General features: G+C 46.0%; 1 protein-coding gene across 3 annotated transcripts in view; it reads right to left on the bottom strand.

Moving 5' to 3' along the window:
• PITPNC1 (phosphatidylinositol transfer protein cytoplasmic 1) overlaps positions 1-23,692 on the bottom strand; it is a 263,091-nt gene that overhangs the window by 50,355 nt on the left and 189,044 nt on the right. For all 3 annotated transcript variants that reach the window (XM_039235924.1, XM_039235923.1, XM_039235926.1), the window contains one exon: positions 94-189. In XM_039235924.1, the coding sequence (XP_039091855.1) occupies positions 94-189 (96 nt within the window). The remainder of the gene's footprint in view (positions 1-93; positions 190-23,692) is intronic.

Genomic DNA, 23,692 nt, shown 5'->3' with positions numbered 1-23,692 from the left:
TAATACATAGCTGTTGAATGAATGAATGAATGAATGAATGAATGAATGAATGATTGACTCTCTTCCATAGGACATCCCATATTTATTGCTTACCTCAGATTCTTTGTAGTAACGTTCTGGAATTTCATCGCAGGCAATATCAATAAAGCAAACTTCTCTCTCTAGGTCTTTGGCCTCATTGTCAAAAATCTGAAAGGACAGAGCAACATATCAAAAGTTAGTGATAGGAGTAGCCCGCAAGGTGTCCACGGTTGGCGTGACTGTGCCCGAGGCGGAATAACACCCCACAGAGTATCTTCACTCAGCTCAGCGCTCCTGGCTGGGGCTTCTGCCTACCTCGGCAAGTGCAAGAATCATGAAAGGCTTTTTATTCATCGCTTACGTTTTGTCACATCAGAGGCAGGTGTAGCATCAATCACCGCCCGGCGAGGGGTAGAAGAAAAAGTGGTCTGTTTTTAGAAGTCCAAGAGTGAAGAAATAAATCTCTTCCAAAAATTAAGACTGTGGAGGGTTTTTTTTTTTTTCTTTGGCAGGGAATCTGAACAAGGGACGTGAAGAGGCTACAAAGGGTCTGGCTAGATAGGAGACCACAAAGTAGTAAAAGAGCCCAAGATTTAGGGAAGAGAAATGTGGGGTTTTTTTCATGAAAAATTTTATTCACACACAATACATGCCATGGCAGGAAACACACACACACACACACACACACACACACACACACACACACACCAGATAAACCAAAAGAAGAAAATAAAGATTGTCCATAATCTCATCACCCAGGAATAAACACATGTATTACTTTTGATCATTTAAGAGCACGATCCCTTAGGACATGTGGGAATGAGAAGTGAGACCTTGGGGAGAAATGGAAAGGGTTCCCTGATCGTCTACTTTAGGTTACAATGGTCCAGAATGTCTGTCACTTGCAATGAAATATGTAAGACAGCTACATATATAGATATAAATTTTGGTGGAATGATGACGTTCCTCTACTTTTCTCCATTGCCATTTTTTCTAGTCTAGAGGGATGCTCTTCCCAGCCTTACTGAAGGCTGGTAGACAGACTAAGTTTGCAAAACCACTTCATCCTTGGAAGACATCTCAGCTGTATCCCCACCTCACTGTTTGGCTAATTCCTGCCAGGGAAGTCAACTGTGCGTGCTGCCTAAATCGGATTTTTCAGAAGAGAATGAAATATTTTGGAAGAACAGCACGGTTGATGCCTAAGAACACTGTCTCGACCCAAATTTGGTGCCCGTTCATAACATGATCTCCCATAGGACAGCCTCTAAAGGCCCCTTTCCATGCTACATTCTCCTTGGTTCGATTCTCTACTTGAAATTATGCTTTTCCAAATGCTTGCTGGATAATATCTATGCTGGTATTTATCCTCCAAGTCTGACATTTGCTCTGTCATCTATTTTCTTCTAAAATGGTCGGGGACTGGACTTTGCAGATCTGTCCAAGGAGAAGGACTGCCCTGTCTGACCTGAGGTGATCACTGCCTTTGCCTTAAAGGGAGAGAAGGACCGGTTCTCAGATCAGCACTGGCTCCTTCCGCTGCCACTTGAAGTCAAGCGTTTGGGACACTCCTAGAGTGTTCAGGAAGGACAGGTGGATGGCTTTGAAATTTAACAGAGATTGTAGGGAAACAAGTTCACGTTTGAGTGGAGAAATAAATTGTGAAATACTGGGTCTCAGGTTGTTTACATGAGTCTCTTTCCCTCCCCCTCTCTTCCTCCCTCTCCCCCGCCCCATCACCTCTCTCTTCACCTGAGTCTCTTTTAGGTGTGTGCCCAGAGAAGAAAGACATGTGCCTCGTGAAGAAAACAAAACAGAATGGAATACCCCAAGGGGAAATGAGCTTCTAGAGAGTAAATTAAAAAAGAACTTAGAGAGGTTTGACATTTATTGGTGGTAAAATTTATGGGACTGAAGGAAGGGGAAATAAACTGGGGTTTAGGGAGTTACTGACAGATTGTGTGGCTTTTCATAATTTAATCCAAATATTTTTGATCACCTATTATACCAGTTATCACATTATTGCCTCTCAGCTGCAAATTAACTCATTAGTTTCTGCACTGGACCCTAGAAGCACATCTTCTTTACAGCAATTATGACATTAAGTCATTGACCGCGTCGGGGGGGGGGGGGGGGGGGGGGGGGGGACTCAGCAAGAGGAAGGGGGGCTTCTCTTCCTGGTTTTGGATCTTCTCCTGCTGCAGAGTCCGTCAGTGGGGACATCTCGTGGCATTGTCTCAGTGCATGCTGGGAGCATATAGTTGCCTGGTGACCTTGCAGCCCTGGCCTTCGCCTTGGCCCTCTGCTTGTAGGACCATGAACTCCAGGGTTTTCACTGGCTGTGGCACTCTGCTTCTACACACCTGCCCAATGGTCTCATCTCACCAGTGCCCAGTGGGCTGTTTCCCAATGCCTCGCAACTGTGGACCAGCTCTGGTCCAGGAAACCCAGTAAACTTCTCTACCATTCAGTGGGCTATGACCACAGCCACTCCAGTAAAGCCCTGGCCATGGAGAGGGACTCCTTCCGAATCTGTTCTTCCTTCTGCATTCTCTCTCATCTTTAGATACCCTTTGGGGTTCTCTTTACATCTTTATAGTTACACTCATCAAAGTTTAACAATTTCTTATATTACATTCTCACTATTCAAATTATCACGTGCCTCCTGATTGGGCCCTGACTGACACACTCAGTGTATGCAAATTGCTGCCTCAGCTCTGGGGGCTACAAAGATAAGCAGGCTGAGCTCCTACCCTTATGGAATTACCATTTACTAAGAGAGAGATTAGGAAGCTATTTCCTAAAATGCAAGGCAGAATAAAGTATTTGCTACAATGAAAGAATAGACTATAAGGCCAGGGAGAGGAGCCATTTACAGTAACAATTATATTATCAGGGGCCCCTGGGGGGGGGGGGGGAGGCTCAGTCAGGTAAACGTCCAACTTTGGCTCACAACTTGTGAGTTCGATCCCAGCATAGGGCACTGCGCTGCCCCCCTGGAGCCTGGCGCCTGCTCCGGATTCTGTTTCCTGTCTCTCCCTCTCTCAAAAATAAACACTAAAAAAACAGAAACGACAACAAAAAAACTACATTATTGGGACACTGAGAGAGAAAACCGAGATGAGAAAATTCTCCTTTTTCAGATGAGAAAACCAAGGCTCAAGGAAGTAAAGAGCTTTGCCTGAGGTCACACATGAGCTGGCGGAGAACCTCGGATTCAAGGCAAGTCTCCAGCCTTCACATCCAGGCTCCTCCAGTGAGAAAAAGCTGCCTTTCGGCACCCAACCGGGGAAGATAAGTATCAGTCAAAAGTGCTTCCTGCTTCTTTCCAGAAGATGAAACTGGAATCTGGTTCTCCTCCTGCTACTTATAAAATGTATGTCATGAGCAACTGGGTTTGGTGGCTCCCCTAAGACTGGGAACTTTTCTGCTTTGGTGAATAGCAGAAAGAGTCGCAGAATCTACTTAGGGACCTTTCAGTTCACACTCTGGTCTCCTTCCCTACTATGACACTTAATTCACTTTAGGGAGGAAATACCAAGCACCTCTACAGTTATTGTTTCAGGGTGCTTGAACAAAGCCACAGAAAATCACTTGAGGCTTCAGACGGAAAAGTCTCTTCGGGCCGGAGATTACAAAGAGCTCTAATTTTCAATAAATAATTAATCCTCTGAAGATTAGAGATTTTGGGAGATGCTCTTAGGTGCTTAGTGCCTGCTGACTTAATGGATGGCATTAGCTTTTACTTCCCGAAGAGGAATCTATGACAGGAATATGGCTTACTGATTGATCTTAGTTTCCTTTCATGAGCAGGAGTTCTATTTCCTTGGTTGTAAGACCCTAACTTTCTGTAATTCTCGACAGAGGGCTCAATGCACAGTGGAAACGTCACAGTATTTACTGACAGGTCCTATTCGTAATCAGGGAATCAGGTGAGCTGAGTTTGAATTAAACAATCTCCTCTGTGTTAACCTTGGGCAAGACCCTGTACCTCCTTGGGGTCTCCATCGCCTCACCTGAAAGTAAAAGGCTTCATCAAATGGATGGGTACCAGGAAATTGTAAACATCCTGGAATTGTACCCCAAATTTGGTGAGGTGCCTTTTTCTGGAGCAAGGGTTCAAACACTTTCATCTGATTACTACAGATCTGTGGCCCCGAAGAGGCTGAGACCAAGAGACCCAGATGGCCACTAAAATTCGTTCCAGTTAAAATGTCTGTGATGTCGAGGGACCTCGGGGTCGCGTTGCTACACCTCGCTCTTTGGCCCATTCCTTCTCTGCCCCCTCACTACACAGCCTTCTGACTTGGGTCATCCGCAGGGGCGCGGAGGCAGAGAAATGGAATAGAGGCAGAGGCAGCGATCAGGATATAGTGTAATCAGAGGCCACATGGGCGGGCGGGGATGAGAGAGTCGGATCTTCATGCTCAGTTTAAGGGCACCATCCAGAATTAAGCCGCCATTGTTACAGAGGCTTTGTCAGGCCCCAGAGGAAAAGAGCATGAGTAACTACTATTCGTTTGGGCTTCCCCAGTGGCAGAAGTAGCTGCCAAAATTCTGGTCAAACCACTGGCTCTTTGAGTTGGAATCAGAGATCTGCTGAGATAGCTTTACTATGAGATGCGTCATGTTGATACATCAAGCCACAATTCTGCCAGGCCCGCCCCTGACACATGTGCTTTGCACCTTGATGGTCTTGGGAACTTCTTGGGGAGATTTGCTTCTGAGATGGGAGTTGGGTTGGGGAGTTAATTGCGGTACTTTCCCTATATCCCTCATAATAATGTTCCCATCTTTGGTTAATTATCAGAGACATGCCCGCCCACAGATCATCTCTAGTGGGTATCGGTGCCAATCTGGTCGACTCTCCTGACCTTTCCCCACCTGCCCACTAGGCAATAAGCACTCAATAAACAAACTCCTTTGGATCTGAACTGAGTAATACGACAATGAGAAGGCAGATCTCCTGAGTAAATATTATCTTATAGATTCTGAATAAAAAGGGAGTGCTTTTCCCTTTGTTGTAAAGTATTATGAACATTAAGTATGAAGCATCTTTAAAATCTTAATATACTCTGACCTACTAAGCTTAAGCTTTGAGAATTTATCTTAAATCTTAAGTTTAAGATAAATCTTAAATAAAGGAAAAGTTTTATGCACAAAGATTTTCATCCTGACATTATCGTAATGGCAAGAAAAAAGAGAGAGAGAAAGGAAGCAAACAGCTTAAATACCCCAGTATGGGAGAATAGCCATTAAAGTAAAATAAAACCAAAAAGACCAAGCTTTTTTATCTCTATCTGAATGGCAGTTGGAAAACGAGTTGGGTTGGATCACAGAGCATACACATTAATGAAATGGTCACCATTGAATTGTGTAGGTGTGAAAATGTTCTTGGTGAGAATACCAGTAAAAATGGGGTGATGAAATGATGATTTGCCTTGTCAATAACTTGGACTGTCTTGGTCTTCTTTGGTCTTTCAAAAACATTGCTTCCCCTTCCACTCCCCCATCTAGAATACAGAGTTGGGTAACTGATATTTGTTCTGAAGATGCAATTACTGAAAAAGAAGAAACTAGATGCACAGCAATTAAAAACATCAGTGTTTTATTTTACTTTAATGTTTATTTATTTATTTATTTTTAAGAGAAAGAGAGAGAGAGAGAGAGAGAGAGTACAATTGGGCAGGGACAAAGAGAGAGGGAGACAGAGAATCCCAAGCAGGCTCCATGCTGTCAGCACAGAGCCTGATCTCATGAACCATGAGTTCATGACCTGAGCCGAAATTAAGAGTCAGACACTTAACTGAACCACATAGGCACCCGATCAGCAAAAATTTATGAAGCACCTACTACATGTTCAACACTATGACTTTTAGAATGTGTCCACTCTCAAGGGAGCTTGTGATTTTGGAGAGAAGGCTAGATTGAATGCACAAATGAACCAACACCACCACATAAAATATAACCTGTACATTACTAAAGTACGGAATCCTAAAAGGTATGCTTCAGATGAGTATTACAGTCCAAATTCAGCAAGGAGGAAACTCAGCATTGGCCTATAGTAGTCTGAACCCAGGATCATTATTTAACCAGCAGGGATGATTCAAAAGACTGAGCATTTGGTCTGGTTTAGAAAGGAGCCCTACCATGTGCCTGCACAGTGTGGTCCAGAAACATCTGAGCCTGGGATATAACTTATGGCTGCTGGGGTTTCTGTCTAAGGAGCCTCAGTGAACTGTTTGCTGGTGCTGGGGTAAGCGATCACCCCAAACTCACTTTTGAACTGACCCTAGTTTTAGAGCCCAACTGGAGCCCCATCTGGTGATATCATGGGAAGTGAACTGCTTTGACTTAATTCTCATCAAATGCTCCAGTAGCCACTGGATTTAGGGGGTATTAAAACTGAGTAAAGGAAACACATCTATCAGGGTTAGGCAGGTTTGTCTTAGCTACTGGGTAAACTTCAGTGCTTCCCCAGAGAATGTTCCCTGGTGGACAATATCATTAGGCTCTCAGCACAGAATGGAGAACGATTTTTCCAAAGGCAGTGGGAGTAGCAAAGCAAACTGAAGGCAAAGGTTTCCACCCACAAGTGTCCGAGAAAATTCTGTTTTCAGTGAGGTGGTAATGATTTGTGTAGAGCTGCAGGAGGGGTGGAGAGGGGTGAGGTATGGGGAACGGGAGCTCCAAAGAACATCTCTGTGAATCTTGGCAGAGCATTCTAGTTGCACCATTTTGTTTTCTTCACATTGCCCTCTCTCCTTTGATTGCCAGCTCACTTACCGTTGGAGTGTATTGGGTTTGAGAGTTAAAGGGCTCTGGATAGACAATGGGACCGAGGGTCTCTCAGAGGGAGTCTTGTCTTTGCTGGTAAACTGGGGAAAATATTGTCATGACCCAGCAAGGCTATAGTGTCTTAGGTGGCACTGGGGAGGGGCCACTGAGTTAAGGGAGGATGGGGGCGTGGACAAGGAAAGCTCTGGGTGGTGGGAGACAGTGTAGATCAGAGATGAAGATGGGTGGTGGATGGGTGGTGGACAAGTGGCTTCCGTTGGCATCATCTGTGGGTATTCTGCATGTTATCTACAGTTCCCTGGACAGTAACCTAGGGAAGCTGGCAAGCACTTGGGAAAGGCCCTGGACAGTAACCTAGGGAAGCTGGCAGGCACTTGGGAAAGGCCAGGGCTCCCAAGAGGGCTGTAGAGTTTCTAACGGAGGGAGGACCACTCCCATCCTTGGAGAGGAATAAGGATACCAATGGGGGTCCTTAGGAAGGCCAGGAATCATGAGTAGGAAAGAACACCATGTGGTGAGCCATCTTGAGGGAGCTGATTCAAAAAAGTGGGCCATTCATGGTGTCAGCAACAGGGGCCTGCTTGTTTCTTTCACGAGTTACTGAATATGTCTCTTTCTATTAGTTCAAATTAATTAAACTCCTAAACGGAACTCTCTGCCAAAAAGGCTTGCAAGATAGGTGCTTGGGGAAAGTCTAATACAATGGTCATTTCCAGTTCGAGCACATAGAAACAACGGGTGGGACTCCCAGATTGCTCAATCTGGCCTTTTCACGGTTGAACTAGCGCAGAAGGCACACCACACCCCTCCAGAGCTGTTGTTCTTTTTTTCTTAAAAAAAAAAAAAAAAAAAAAAGTATCTCAGGAAGTAAATGTTTTTAATTAGGAGAAGAATCAAGTACAAAGAAATCAGCAACCACCCATAAGATGTTATACATATCTTAATCCTCTAGCCCTTCTAGCATGGGACAGACACAATTTTTTTTTTTTTTTAAATATTTTATTTATTTCTGAAAGTGGGGGAGAGAGACAGCGTGAGCAGGGGAGGGTCAGAGAGAGGGGGAGATACAGAGTCTGAAACAGGCTCCAGGCTCCGAGCTGTCAGCACAGAGCCCAACGCGGGGCTCAAACCCACAAACTGTGAGATCATGACCTGAGCTGAAGTCGGACGCTTAACCAACTGAGCCACCCAGGCGCCCCGGGACAGACACAATTTTGAAAAATGAATTTTATATAAAATCTCGTGCCGTTTCATCATTCACAAAAACTAAATGATAACTCAGCACCTTAGTAAGATATGCTGATCCTCGTTTTTGACTTTACACTCCCTGCCCCGGAAACAACCTTTTAAAAATATTTTCTGGGGGCCCTGCAGTTGCATAAATTTTAACACATGGATGTGTTCCTGGAACTGTGCACTGTATACAAGTAAGATACAGAACAGTGTGATCAGCCCAAAAAACTAATTTATAGTCACAGCCTCCCTAGGCCCCAACTGCTGGCAACGACTGATGTGTTCTCCATCCCTACAGTTTTTTTCTTCTTTTTAAGAATGCCATACACACGGAATTCTATAGATGTTAACCCTCTGCAACTGGCTCCTTTCACTCAGTACAATGCCTTTGAGATTCATCCAGTTGTGGTGCGAATCAAAGTTCATTCCTTTTTATTGCTAAGTAGTATTCCCAACAATTTGTTGATCCAGTCCCGTTTCTAGCCTGGGGCAATTATGAACAGAGCCGCTAAAAGCTGCTAAAGGCTTCTGTGTGAATGCATATTTTCATTTCTCTAAGGCACATACCCAGGAGTGGGATGGTAGGGTGGGAAGGTGTATGCGGCTTCTTCTGTAGAAGCAGATGTATCGACACCCCTGTAGTGGATTCAAATTCACTCATGCCCAGAAGCCTCAGAATGTGACTTTGTTTGGAAATGGAGTCTATGCAAGTATAATTAGTTAAGGACTGCTATGGACTAATATTTGTGATTCCCCTGTCCGCGGCCCAAAATTCCTATGTTGAAATCTAATCCCCAATGGGCTGGTGTTAGGAGGTGGGCTTTGGGGAGGTGATTCAGTCAGGAGGGTGGAGCCCTCATGAACGAGATTAGTGCTCTGCAAAAAAGACCCCACGACACTCCCTAGACTCTTCTACCACGTGAGGACACAGGAAGGAGTTGGCAGCCTGCAACTCAGAACCCAGCCATTGGGTTGGGTTCTGAGCCCACTCTAATCTTAGATCTCCTGCTTCCAGACGGTGAAACAAATTTCTGTTGTTTATAAAGCTCCTAGTCTGTGGAACGAAAATGATCCTGGGTTTAGGTTGGCCCCTAAATCCCGTGACTAGTGAGATAGAGAGACACACGAGGAGATCATATAAAGTCAGGCAGAGATTGAAGCAATGCTGTCGCAAACCGGGAAAGGCCTGGGGCCACCAGAAGCCGGAAGCGAGGCAATAGTGGCCTGAGGCGTTCTCTGAAAATGGTTCATTATTCACTTGACCCAGAAAACCTGACAAAATCACGCAAATCAAGAATTTCAAATTTTTGTCTTCATTTTAAGAACACACGTGAAACTGCCCAGGCCATCAAGGGCATCTCCGAAAAGCCACCAATATCTGAAAGATACCACATTGCAGAAGCAGTGGGCCATTCTGCAGCTATAACTGGTGGAGCCTGTAGGTGTGCCTAGACCAGTGGGGCTTGGACACAGAGTTGGTGGTCCGAAAAGAATGCTGAATTTTTACTGCACCTGCTTAAAAATGCAGAGAGTAATGCTGAACTTAAGGGTTTAGATGTAAAGTGTCTGGTCATTGAGCACATCCCAGTGAACAAAGCCCCCAAGACGCGGCATAGAAGTTACAGGGCTCGTGGTCGGATTAATCCATACATGAGCTCTTCCTACCACTCTGAGATGGTCCTCACTGAGAAAGAGCAGATTGCTCCTAAACCAGAAGAGGAAGTTGCACAGAAGAAAAAGATATCCCAGAAGAAACTCAAACAAAAACTTATGACCCCTGAGTAGATTCTGCATAAAACAAATGCAAATACAAGTGGGGAAAAAAAAAGAAGCAAGGAAAGATTCTTCCCCAGGACCTCTGTAAGGAGCATGGCCTTGGCCCACATGTTGATCTCAGACTTCTGGCCTCCGTAACTGCAAGGGAATACATTTTTGCTGTAATTTTAAGCCACCCAGTCTGTGGCCATTGGTGATGGCTGCCCTAGGACACTAAATGCAACTGTCCATTTTTTGGGGGGAGGCTGGAGGAAGAGGTAGATCCCTTTCCTTTCTCAAGTTCAAGATGAAACTCCCTGGAGTTGAAAAAGCTGGCTTTCTAAGAGGCCTCACTGTTCTGAACTTCCAGACTGAAGGCGACCAGGCCCTTTTTGTTCTGCTATTAAATGTGTGCAGTCAGAAGAAAAAGGTTAGAAAATGAAAAGCAAATCTGAGCACAAGAAGTGTGGACTTCGGACTAGTGACAAAGACTTACCTTCTTTCACTCCTGGGTCCTCTTTTTGACTAGGCCTCACCTCAGGTTCTGTCCTTTATTATTATTTTTTTTAAGCAAGAAGCCTTTTGGGTGCGTCTAGGGAGAAATCTCCTATGCTTGCTATCAGCCTGGCTTGCTTTCAGCCACAATCCCCCTTCCATTCACTGACCCCCATCCTGCGCCTTGGCTGTCGATCTCTGCTAGTCCTTCTCGTGCTTACGGTGGAGCCTCTCTCTCCCCTACGACAAACGCCTGTTGTAGAGGTCCCCCGGAACAAGTCTGCCTTACCATCTTTAACAAGTGTCACGAGGAATTTTTTCTTCAACGTTTGCCAACGGAGATTTTCCTTTTCCTTTCTCTACCTACCTTGAAGGTTGCAGAAAAGTCAACAGGGACAGAAACCTGATGACAGGAGTACAGAAGAGACAAGGGCATTGCTCACCGGTGAAGTTCAAAATGAAAAGCTGTTGGTAAATGCATTTGGGGAATGAAGGCATCAGAGCAACGAGACAGGGAAGGATGCCTGAGAACGTGGCAGCGTGGAGACCTAAGGGAAAAAGAGCCTAACAAAGTGGAAATGAATTCATAGTGTGATCCCTTTGAGGGAAAGGACACTTCTTTCTATTCCAGGATGTGTCTGGAAAGAGCTCTGGCAAACCGGTGGAGGGCTGAGAACCATTTCATGCGGTGACCTGAAGTCCCACGCCAGAAGCAATGGCGAACCCCGGCTCATTTGGGTGAGACAAAAAGGTAAGAAGAAGGTTCAAGAGACCGTAATCAAAGTGACATAGTGACGGATGAGAAAAAGATTCTGATTGGTAAAACAACGTTCTCCTAAGGTGCTCTGGGTCATAGCAACTAATTAAGAAAAGGACAGAAAAAGACATTCTAGCAACGCAGACGGACGTTCACAAATGCTTGGACACAATTCATTTACTAAAAAGGCTTCAGTAGCACAAAAAAACGCTTCTAAGCTACAGTTCCCAGGGCAGCTGGAACAAGGCTCTTTTCATAAACTTGGGCTAATTTCAGCACCGAGCGGCCTCAATCCAAATTCTTCCTCTGGGCCACAGCCCCCTTTGGACACACAGACGGTGCCAGGAGATCAGGCGACACCGCACACACGGGCACCTGAGTCGGTGGACAGTCTCCCCGCAGTACGATCAATAATGCTTCCTAAAATAAGTCTCAGAGGCTGAGCTTAAAATAGTTTCAGTTTCTCCCCGTTCTTTCTTACTTCAATTCACAGGGTGGTCTCTGGGAACTAGAGCTGATGGTTTTCTCTGAAGCTGACAAGTGGAAATTTCTCCCAGAAGCCGTCACGGGCTCGCTCTGGGCCAGACTTCAGGAGCCCTGGTGTTTGGGGTCCACCACATCAAGGTGACTCTGGTCCCCCGTCCTTCCCTAAACCTTTTTCTGAGCCTCAACAATGAATCCTTTGCACAAAGCAGCAGAGCTCCTGACAGAGAAGAATTACTAGTACCTGCTTTTGCCCTTAGGAACTACCAGCTCGGCCTGGAGGGAAGGGAACAAACAGCGAAGACAGATGGCCTGCGGAGGCCCACGTGGTGGGGCGGCGACACCGGAAGGCAAGGGACAATGGCGAGCGCTGGCCGAAGGCTGCCAGCAGCTGTACTCTAGAGGCCGGAGAGTTTCCGCCTCTTGTTCGCCAAACAAGCGTCCTGAGGTACCTCAGGGCCCAGCGTCTCCTTCCAGCTCATTCCTGGCGTGCCTCTCTGGGCCAAACAATGTAATGGGCACCAGCCCAAAAGCGCTTCAGAATCATGATAGATTGCATCTACTGTCAGAAAAAACAAAATAAAGGAACAAATTGTTACGTTTGCCTGGTAGGTTGTGTTTTGTTTGGTTTTCCCTTCTGCAGGATTGGTCTTAAATATCTCTCGAGGCAAAATTGGGGAACTGTGCAAGGCCTCCTGGCCGAGCTCCACAGGCCTGCCCCCAGGCAGCCAACTGGAAGGCTCCAGAAGGATTGCTCCAGGACTGGATAAGACAGATGTGGACCAGCAGGTGGGAGAGGGTTAGCTTCCCAAGCTCTTTCCAGGGTGGTGCATGGTTAGGCCTGAAGCCCCCACAGGGGCCTGTCGCTTCTGCTTTCCCTTGGTGGCTAGGGAGCCCCTTCCCCTCTGCTGTGTCTTTATTGCCCTGACAGGCCAGCGCGGGGGTCAACTTCGGAGTGTCCATGATGTCATTCCTGTATTAACAACCTCTGCTCTTTTTTCCTTATCATAATACTTCTTTATTATGGGAAACAGAGGAAGAAAATTCTAGACAGAGGCGATACAGCACAACAATGGCAAGGCCGGACCCCAGTGTCAGCAGACCTGGGTTTGCGGTCAGGCTCTGCTGCTTGGCTGGGTGACCTGTAGCAAGATACTGAGGACAGCCGGACCTTGTGTGTCTCATCCATAAAGTAAGAGCATCACTAGTTCTTTCCTCTTTGGGTAGCAGTGAAGGATCAATGACGTAAAGCAGGCAAAGCCCATTTCATTTTGACCTGACCTTGCTCAGTGTCCTGTTAGTCAGATGTCAGTATCAATGAAGGAGGGGAAAAAACACCCCACAAGGCCGACATTCATTTTGAAAGTCTAAATCACGTTTCATTATATTCCTGTAATATAAATGAACCTGTCTGTCCACTGATAACTATTTAAGATTATTCCTTTCCCCCCCATTTTTGTCCCCTTTCCCACACTGTTTATAATGCTACAGTGAATGCCTGTGGTAATATGTTAATCTTTGACTGCTAATAACCTAACAAATCCCCTCAATATCCCAGGCACTTTTCCTGAATTCCAGACCTTTTGATACCAACTGACTCTTGGACACCAATCTCTGGTTTTACTCAAAATTAAATATGAAAAACTATATTCATCATCCCCATCCCTACCCCTGGTTCTAGGCTTGAGCCTGCTCTTCCTGTGGTCCTTGAATCATCCAGAGTAGAAACCTGTGTGTCCTTCTAACTCTTATTTCTTCCTCGTTCTCACATCTGCTCAGGTGCTAAGTTTTATTAATTCCACTGCTACTATATTTCACCAGTCCATCGCCTTCACGGACTTTCTATTCTCTATTCACCTGGATGAATGCAGGACCTCTAACTTCCTTCTTCTTCTTCTTCTTCTTCTTTTTTTTTTTAAAATAAGCTCTATGTTCAACATGGGGCTCAAACTCATGACTCTGAGATCAAGAGTCCCATCCTCTACTCACTGAGCCAGCCAGGTGCTGCTAACATTCTATCTTTTGACACTCTGGTTTCTGCAATCCATTCATCCATCTGTCCATCCATCCATCTATCCATCTAATAACCCATCCATCTATCCATCCAGGCCTCCATCATCTGTCTATCTGAAGGGGAACAGAACACGCCACTCCAAAATATGCCATTTTATTTTGAATTAAAGTTACTTGAGGGACGCCTGGGTGGTTCAATTGGTTAAGCATCTGACTTCGGCTCAGGTCATGATCTCATGGCTTGTGGATTTGAGCCTTGAGTCCGGGCTCTGTGCTCACAGCTCAGAGCCTGGAGCCTGCTTCGGATTCTGTCTGCGCCTCCTTCTGATCCTCCCCTGCTTGCTCTCTGTCTCTTTGTCTTTCTCTGTCTCAAATATAAATAAACATTAAAAAAAAGTTACTTGAGAGACATCTGGTTCAAGAAGCAGTGACCCTTCTTTGTCCCCCTGAAAGCAGGAGAGAAATTCCCCACGTGAAAGGTAACTTCCTTGAACCAGGAGGGTAGATGGCACCCTTCCCACCACAAAGGGGTAGGTAGAGCCAAGAGGCTGTATAAACACTACCTGTTATTTCTTCACTTACTGCTCTAAGCCTAAACCCCTTTATCTCGTCAATTTTTTCCCCAATTTACTATTTCTTTGTCTAAAAGGTATACAAGCTTCCTGCAATGGTCATTTCTTTGAGTCACATATTTGTATAGGGTTCCTGTACATACAAAATTAAATTTGTTTTTCTTCTATTAGTCTTCTGTCAATTATTAGGTCAGTCAAAGAACTCAGGAGGGAGGAAGGGAAAATTTTCCATCCCTGCGTATCTATCCATCCATCCCCATGCTCCCCCGTGAGTTTTCTTCCTAATATGTTAGAATGTTTTATTCATCACAGTTCAGGGGTCAAAACATCTGGTCCCACTCCTGGCTCCATGGCTCAGCAATTGTGTGTTCCTACAACCCCTCCAGGCCCCCATATCATCATCTGGAAGTCAACGCTCTATGCATCCTGCCCCCTCACTGGGCCATCAGAACCAGGTGAGATAACGGATGTGAAGGTGCATCTCATGCTCCAAAATGCTACACAAATGTATGGCATTAGTATACCTGTGCCCACCTATCAATCCACACTGTCCTTTCTCTCTTCATGGCTCCAAGCATGTCTTACTCCCCATGATAAGCATCAGGTTTTCTCACTCAGGTTTTCAACCTTCCACACACTGGGTCTTCCTCCTCCTCCCTACCTGACACACACCAACTCATCTTTCAAGTTCACGGCCTCTGCCAAGTCTTCCATTTACTGAAGCAACAGTACGCATAGTGAACAATGAATTCATTTTGGGGGTTAACATTTGGTTCAATTCTTGGGCTCCCAGAGGTCCCTACGGGTAGCTCCCTGATGGAATTCCCAGGGGAACACTACCTCTGAATAAGTAGTTCATCTCAGCTGTTGCTGCTTTTGTTACACCGGAGTGCTAAATCATTAACACTCCAGGAAAGGTGGAACAATTATCTTTGAGCTCCAGGCCTTTGAGGTCTCTTCAACTAATGTCAAATCTAACAAGTGGCAACAGGTTCACTGTGATTTTTGTTTTAAAAATGATTTATCTATCAAACTGGAGAACCCAGAGTACATGTCCTGGTTGTATCAGCTTGGAGAGCGAGCTGGCCGTGGAAGATGAAATCAACTTGACAGGTGACAGCAAAAGTTTTTCAATTCACTGAATTCTGCAAATCTGGACTAGCAGCATCTCAATGTCTCGAGTAAAAAGATGGTCACTGCCAAGGTCCCATAAGGTGCCCCTGCACTATGAGCGCACTGGCCCCAGGGTAGTGGGGACTATGCTACACAACTGATGTACGTCTTTCACCTGTGCCTCCCTCTGGCATTAAAGCCTCCTCCATAATCAAACCTAATGTTTTGCTGTTGCCGTACTGAACTTCGGACTAAAGACCCTCAACTTTTGAGTTTTAACACTAGCATTTGTTAGCTGTTAGTTTATTTTGTTGTCGGCCAGCAAAGGACTATCTTGTTCGCCAGCAATTAGTGTCAGATGTCAAAATTTAGGAGAAAAATTGTGAGAGAGAAAAGAAAAACTGAGAAAAAGCTCACTGGTGAAATTTCCTTCTTTCTGCAAATTAGGAAGAATAATTGCAACATTTAATTTTAGGGGCAAAATCCCCTGGATCAAAGAACAATTCGAGACTCATGCCTCAGTTCCAAGGACAGTAAGAGCCTGAGAGGGGCAACTTAAGATCTTGCACAGAACAGGCCCTTCCAGAATGTTCTGTATAGCGCTTCCTGCTCTTTTTTGTGGACACAAATCGGGGAAATCTTGCTAATATGCAGGTTCTGGTTCAGTGGCTCTGATGTCGAACCTGAGATTCTAATAAACTCCCAGATGATGCAGATGCTAAAGTTTCTATGACCATCTCATATTTGGGGACTTCAAGTTGAGGCAGGGGGTATGGAATAAAGAAACTGCAGAGGAAAGTAGTGGTCAGATGGAATTCTATCCTGGCAATGGAAGCCACTGTGAGATTTTCTACATGGATCCCGTCAGGCAGCTCTACGGGAGGTGGGTTTAGTGAGACTGTTCTAGAAAAGAGAGAAGGACCTCACCTAGAGTGACAGGCGTTGGAATGGAGAAAAACAAGATGGATGGAATAGTTAGGAGGTAAAACCACCCAAATGGAATTCCCAAGCTCAGCAACATGAGCACATAAGGTAAATGGGTGGAAGGAAGTTGGTCTCTTTTTCCTAATCGAGTCAGACCTACTTCTCTGAACAATCCTGTTAGGGATTCATCAGCAATCTGCACAAGTTAGATGCCAGGCTAGGAGTCCACTGTTGCCCATGCTTTCGGATTCTTCCTGCTGCTTCCTGGGTGACTTACGGAGGAAGGGGCCATCACTCCTTCTCCAGTGCCAGTGCCGGGAGAACACATCAGCCTGAGCTGTGGTGACACAAACCCCTCAAACCAAGGCCACAACAGCTCTGCGAAGAACGCAGCTTGGAAAATGGAAGGAGGCCAGAGTCCTCTCAAAGGCCAGAAAACAAAAACACAGGGAAGCCACACGTGTTAGGGAAAGGACATTTTGAGAGTCTACAAAGACCCAACACTGCTATTTTAGAATTCCTGCAAGGGGCACCTGGGTAGCTGAGTCAACTGAGCCTCCGGCTCTTGATTTCAGCTTGGGTCATGATCCTAGGGTCATGGGATCAAGTCCCAGGTAGGGCTCTGCACTGGGTGAGGAGCCTGCTTGGGATTCTCTCCCTCTCCCACCCTCGCTCCATGAATGAATGAATGAATGAATGAATGAATGGAAAAAAGAAAAGAAGAATTTCTGCCAGAGATGCAGTCTGAATCTAATCATGAGAACACAAGTATGAAAACCCAAAAAAGAGAAACATTCACAAAACATGACCCGTGTCTCTTTTCAAAATGTCAGTGTCATAAAAGACAGAGAACATGGAAGAAAGTCCCCCAGACTACAGGAAACCAAGGAAAATGGCAACTAAGTGCAGCGTGTATGCCTTTGTTGAAACATGAACCTGAAGGTTATTATTTTTGTTTACTATAAAAGTCATTGTTGGGGTGCCTGGGGGGCTCAGTCAGTTAAGCGTCTGACTTCGGCTCAGGTCATGGTCTCACAGTCTGTGGGTTCGAGCCCTACATCGGGCTCTGTGCTGACAGCTCGGAGCCTGGAGCCTGTTTCAGATTCTGTATCTCCCTTTCTCTCTGACCCTCTCTTGCTTACATTGTCTGTCTGAGTGTCTGTCTCTCTCTCTCTCTCTCAGAAATAAATAAAACATTAAAAAAATTTTTTTAAAGTCATCATTGGGACAGTTGGTGAAATGTAAATATGAGTCTAGATCAGATAATAGCACTGCATCACTGTTACATTTCCAGAATTTAATCATTGTACTATGGTTACATAAGGGAAAGTCCTTGCCCTTTGCCCCCCCCCCCCCACCATGTTTATTTATTTAGTTTTGAGGTGGGGGGTGAGTGAGAGGGGCAGAGAAAGAGAGAGGGAGAGAGAATCCCAAGAAGGCTCCACACTGTCAGTGCAGAGCTCAATTCGGGGCTTGAATTCACAAACCACGAAAGTATGACCTGAGCCAAAACCAAGGGCTGGATGCTTAACCGCCTGAGCCACCCAGGTGCCCCACTGTCCTTTTTTTTTTTTTTTTTTAAAGACTTTATTTCTAAGTAATCTCTACACCCAGCATGGGGCTCGAACTCACAACCCTGAGATCAAGAGTTGCATGCTTCACCCAGGTACCCCAGGGAAACTCCTTATTCTTAAGACACACTTATGTATGTAAGACTGAGGGGTCATGACGTCCGCAGCTTACTCTCAATGGGTTCTGGAAAAAAAGTAAAGTGTTAATATTTATACACACACACACAAACACACAGAGACAAAGCAGATGTGGAAAAATATGAACAACTGGTGAATCTAGAATCACTAGCCACTGCTCTGTAGGTTTGAAAGTTTTTTAAATAAAAAGTTGAAGAGAAGATCACAAGAAATTATTTGCTGGTTTTGGAGAAAGTGGCTACGATGCTAGAGGCAACTTCTGACCAGAAAAACTGGATGCACCTTCGACTCTCTAGAGTTCCTTGCAGCAGAGGACCTCCTGCCCATCTGGGCTGGTCAGAGATTGGGGGTGCCCGGCGATCGGGGGTGGGCAGCCCTAACGTCCTCTGGGAAAATGCTGCCTACGCACAGTTCCATCTTAAAGCTCCTGGGGCTGACTACCTCCCCGGAAAACTCAGAAGGCTGCACTCTAAAAGGATACAGCGTGTTAGAAAAGTGCCACCTTGCAAGAGGTCTTACTGGGCCCCGTATCGACGTGCCACCATCCCAGATGGCAGGTGTCACAGGCTGCCCACCCCCGGATGTCGCTTCCTCAGAGCTCTGCTGGGCGAGAAGGCAGCAATCTGAATTTTTGCTCAAACGGTGTTTCCTCCAACTCCAAGTGGAAAGATAGGCCTTGCTGATCATTCCCTTCCCTGTGCGCCTGGCCCAACCGAGGACAGCAGGGAGCGGCCGGCCGGAAAGGCTACCTCGAGGGCCACTGTAACTCTGCAGACGGACGGTGGGTTTCCTCTGCTTGCCTGGACGGCGGAGCAGAGCAGGGCTGCTAAACATGAATTCTTCTGCAACTTTCCTTCGCTTCTTTCTTTCTCTGTTTCCTTCTCTCTCTCTCTTCCTTTTTTATCATTATTTTTTAATGAAAAGAAAAAAAACCCTCTCCTGGCTCAGAGCCTAAAATCTCTTACTTGCGATGTTAATCTCTCCTCCCTGGCTCTCAGCCATTGCTGTTGGCTCTGTGCCTGTTTAATACCGTGGCTGCTGATAGCAATTTGTGTCAGTGTTTCCATTATGAAGCCCGGCTTTGGAAGTACTTTCTGAGATGGATGTACCGTCTTCCAGGCAAAGGGCCCTTACCCCATGCCTGGTCATCCACGTGTGGGCCAGGGGTCCCTGGCCTGCATTATAGGCTACTTCACCTGAAAGGGTGCTTTGTAGGGTTCTTTGGAAAAGCTTCGTTGCTTAATAAACGTCTCTGGGACTACATCTGAATTTGGGGTTTGGGTTAAAAAGGGTCACTTGTATGGGGCGCCTGAGTGGCTCATTTGGTTGAGCGTCTGACTTCGGCTCAGGTCACCATCTCACGGTTCATGGGTTCAAGCCCCGCGTCGGGCTCTGTGCTGACAGCTCGGAGCCTGGAGGCTGCTTTGGATTTTGTGTCTCCCTCTCTGCTTGTGCTCTATCTCTGTCTCTCAAAAATAAACAAATATTTTTAAAAATTTTGTAAAAAATGGGTCACTTGTTTTTTTTTTTTTTTTTTTTTTTAAGAGAAATGTCACATTGGGCATTTTAAAAAGAGCGTTTTCCCTTAAGGCTTGATAAAGAAAATATTTTTGTCTCTTTACTCTCCTGTCTCATTTTCCTCAACCCCATTTTTCATGACTTATGTAACACTTGTTTACATACTGAAGACTTTTTCAACCAAACTAGTGAATAAGTCTTTTATTTATCACCCGCGGCCCACTGTTCCATTAATTCAGATAGCCCGGCAGAAATCTCCCATCTCGGACGCTTTCCACCAAGGTGCACTCTGGCCACAGGGTCTGCTTCTTGGCAGCTGAGGTGGAATGTGGGAAGCTCAAAGGACACAGAATCCAAACACTGGGGACCTCAGTTATGTCGGTTATTATGTGGTCTCGGGCAATTTATTTAAATATCTCTCAACAGGAGTGCCCTCATGTATAAACTGAGCCTAACAGTATCTACCTTAAGATACCGTGAATAAGAGATGCCTGGGTGGCTCAGTTGGTTAAGTGGCTGACTTCTGGCTCCAGTCGTGATCTCAGTTTGTGGGTTCGAGCCCCGTGTTGGGCTCATTGCTCTAAGCGCGGAGCCTGCTTGGGATTCTCTGTTCCCTTCTCTCTCTCCCCTCCCCCAGGAGCACACCCGCGCATATGCTCTCCCTCCCTTCCTCCCTCTCTCTTTCAAAACTAAAACATTAAAAGTAAGCTTTTTAGAGATTAAAAAAAAAAAAGATGTTGTGAACATTAACGGAGATAACACGTAACACAGTGCTCTCCTAACTTTAAGTGCTGGTGTTATACTTTGGTGCTCACTAAACGGGAGCTCCCTGAGTGCCTACTGACTTCACCGGACTTTTCAACTGCAGGAAGCGGTTTTCGGTCTGGCACTGATGGAGTTTTCCCACACGATTTCAAGGGCTGTCTTCCTGCCCATTACGTATTATTGCATCGTCCGTTATGACTCCTAGGCACAGCCCAGAATGAATACGAGGACTTACTGTACTGCCTTTACTTACCACTCACATCATTTAGGTGACCTCTACACCCAATGCGGGGCTCGAACTCACGACCTCGAGATCAAGAGCCTCACGCTCTACTCACTGAAGCAGCTAGGCGCCCCGTCCACAGCCCTCACAGCATTTGGAAGGGTGACAGCAATACGTGAGCCGTTAACGTGATTTCTCCTAACTAAAATCCTCATTACGAAAAGGTCACGGAGAGTATGCGAAACGGGGGAAAGTCACAATAAACCCAGCGAGGACTCTCCTGCGTCAGGGGCAAGGTCATCCCTAGGCCGGGTGGCAGCCGTCAATTGGCAGGAGGCATGTCTCCCAAGTGTTGCACAGACGACGGAAAATCCATAAACAGTTCAGGACAAAGACTTTTGCAGAACCGTCCTCCTCTCCACACAGGGAGATGTGCTGAGTAGTTTTGGCTGTGGATATTTTGAGATGCCCTTTGGCACTTGATCTCAGCTTAGGGAGGCGCACGGGGACTAAAAGTTAGGAAAAATAAATTGTTCAGACATCGGACTCTAGGAATAGAGTTGTTGTTTCAACTTTGCTCCCGCCGAGGAGCCCTTAGGTTTATCATTAGCCCCGTTTTATTTTTAACTTCTATCCTTTGCCTTTGGGTCCCTGGGGCCGGTCTCTCTTTCCTATCATAGTGTTTCCACCTAGACCCTTCTTTTCTCAGAATCTGGTCATTTTCATCTCCTTGGCACGTGCCACCAGCTTACCGTCCTTCTAAGCCCGGGCATCTGGTTTGAGTCGGATGCAAGATGACTTGGCTGTCCTTGCACCCTACTTAACGATGTATAAAAACTGCAGACACGTTTGGAAAGCTCTTTTCCTGACTATTCCATTTGAAAAACATGCTTTATAAGGCACTAAACCTCTGAGAAAATTCCCACCAATAAAGAGTTTTTGAAAAAACAAGATCATAAAGGATATCATTACAACTACAATTCCCTTCAGGAGTATTTGCTGCCCTATAAAACTTGGAAGGAGGGAAAAGACGTTTTCTGACATCGCTTCCGTGACGTGGGAGGGACTACTTCCCTTGCCTCTCTATGAAAATTTAAACGCTCAGCCAGGCTTTAAAAACTCAGGTAGCAGATTCCATATACGGTCTTATAATTCAGTTTTTAGAGCCAAATATAGCATAGTAGTTATAGGAAGAGTTTGTGCTCCAAGGCCAGCCTGATCTAGAATCAATCCCCAGGGCTGACGCTTGCTAGCTCTGATCATGTGCAGACTGCTTGCTCTCATTAAGACTCAGTTCTCGGCTGTAGAATGGGGATAATAATAGTTGTGAGCATTTAGTAAGAGCATGACTATAGGTGATAGGTCAGCAGGATGCTGGGCTCATGCTCCCTAACTACTCCTGCCAATATCCCTATGCCTATCATGGCCATTACTCCCCCACTCTTGAAATACGTTACTTCCTAGCTTGGGCCAGCTGGTTTACCCTCTACCCTCCCGCCTCCCTTAGGCTGACCAGAGGGCCCCAGGAGTCAGCTTGCCCCTGTACTTTGCAAAAGGGCCATTAGGTGGGGCCCTGCCTTCACCACCCACGTCAGTAAGTGGCTTGGATTCTGGACTTTGGAACCTGGGGAAAAAGTGTGAGAGAAATATCGAATTCTGTGACGACTGCTCAGATTGAACAAATGAACCCACGGCTCTGGTTAAGTGGTGGCTCCAGGTCTGCAATGCGGCAAACACTGCAGCCCCCATGACTCGGCACCGTGCGGAATAAGCTGGGTCGCCAGCATGAAGGAGAGGAGATGGACCCCTTTAGAACCAAAGGGTTCAGTCTTGAAGAGGCAGCATATTTGGAATCATCCATCAATGCACGTCCAGAAAATGGTTATGAAGACTCCTGGGGAGTAAATTCCTAGAGGTCAGCGGTCACTTGTAGAATGTGTTTCCAGGCTTGTGCTTTTGAGCCACAACGCCTCACTGCCAGCGCGTGTTACTTACAGACCACCGATCTGGAAAACCTTGGCCCCTCAATTCACTGAACAAGGGCCAAGAAACCACGTTCAAGGTTCTGTTTTACCCCAGTTCATGCCCATAACTTGTGATTTCAGTGTCCATGTCAACAACCCCTCCAAGTCCAGAGCCTAATTCCTGTTTTGCTCTGCCTCTAATGACCTTCACCTCATTCTACTTCTCACCTGCTTCCTCCTAAGCCCCACCCTGGTCTTGAATCTCCTGGAAATGATTCCACATCTGAAATCTGGCAACTCTAGATGCTTTCTCTCCAACCTCAACCTCACTCCCAGGCACTTTCACCTTGACCTTGCTGTGCTCTCCAATCCCCCAGAGCTTCCGCTGGACTCAAGGCTCATTACGACCTTCACTTACTCGGTTTTTCCATACCCTGCTGAACCCCCCCGAAAGTATATCCTCAATCAGTCCAACCATCTCCTCTGCTCCTCCACACCGGCTGCAAAGTACAACTGGGAAAATGATACAATCCCTTGGGCTGGTGGCACTAACTCTTTCAAAAATTCCCAAATCACGGCCAAATCTTTCAAGACATCCTTTTAATGCTTCTGGAGTTGGCTCCTTTCTCCATTTCCCTTACAGGTTACTCTGAACTTTCATCAACCTCTTTAAGTCCTTTTTTTCTATGTCCTTCCTTCTCAGTGGATGACCCTTCTTTCTCACATTCCTGGAAAGGAGAGCCCATCAGGCACGGCCGCTGACTGTCTGCCCTTCCTTCCCCTCCCTGCGGACATATCCCCACGCTCTGGCCTCTCCTCTTCTCTGAGGCTTTCAGGAAGACTATCCCTTCTAACTTCTTTCTGGGAGCAGATTCTCTCTCTCCTGCTTCCAAACTCTCACCCACCTGCTGGCTCTTTCCTCTCTGTATTTCACAGGCAAGAGTTCATTTACAACATCTTACCAGTTGATGGGCCCACATTTGTTTCTTGTATCCCATGCCTTTCCCTGGGTTCCCTTCTTAAAATCTATTCCTTCAATAGCTTCATGCATCGATTGTTGCTAAATCAGAGAAGTCCACAGTAGGGTTATTGCTGGCCTTTCGTGTGTGATCTGCCTTTCCTCTGAAGCAGCTTCTAATGGTTTCTTAAAAATTTTTTGATGCTCTGCAGTTTCATTACAACATGAGTAGGTATGGACTTATTTTTTGCGTATCTCCGTAGTTTTCAGAGAGGCAGATGAGGGTACCCAGACCACTTGGGTTAAATCCTACCACCTAGCTGTGATGCCATCACCTATCGATGGCAAAATCCTGAATTATCCCAGACCCTTGGGCCAGTCTTCCTGTCCC

The sequence above is a fragment of the Hyaena hyaena genome, unplaced genomic scaffold (genome assembly GCF_003009895.1).
Source record: "Hyaena hyaena isolate Hyena2069 unplaced genomic scaffold, ASM300989v1 scaffold_104, whole genome shotgun sequence".
In the NCBI taxonomy this organism is placed as follows: Eukaryota; Metazoa; Chordata; class Mammalia; order Carnivora; family Hyaenidae; genus Hyaena; species Hyaena hyaena.
This window is presented reverse-complemented; position numbering and strand designations above follow the sequence as displayed.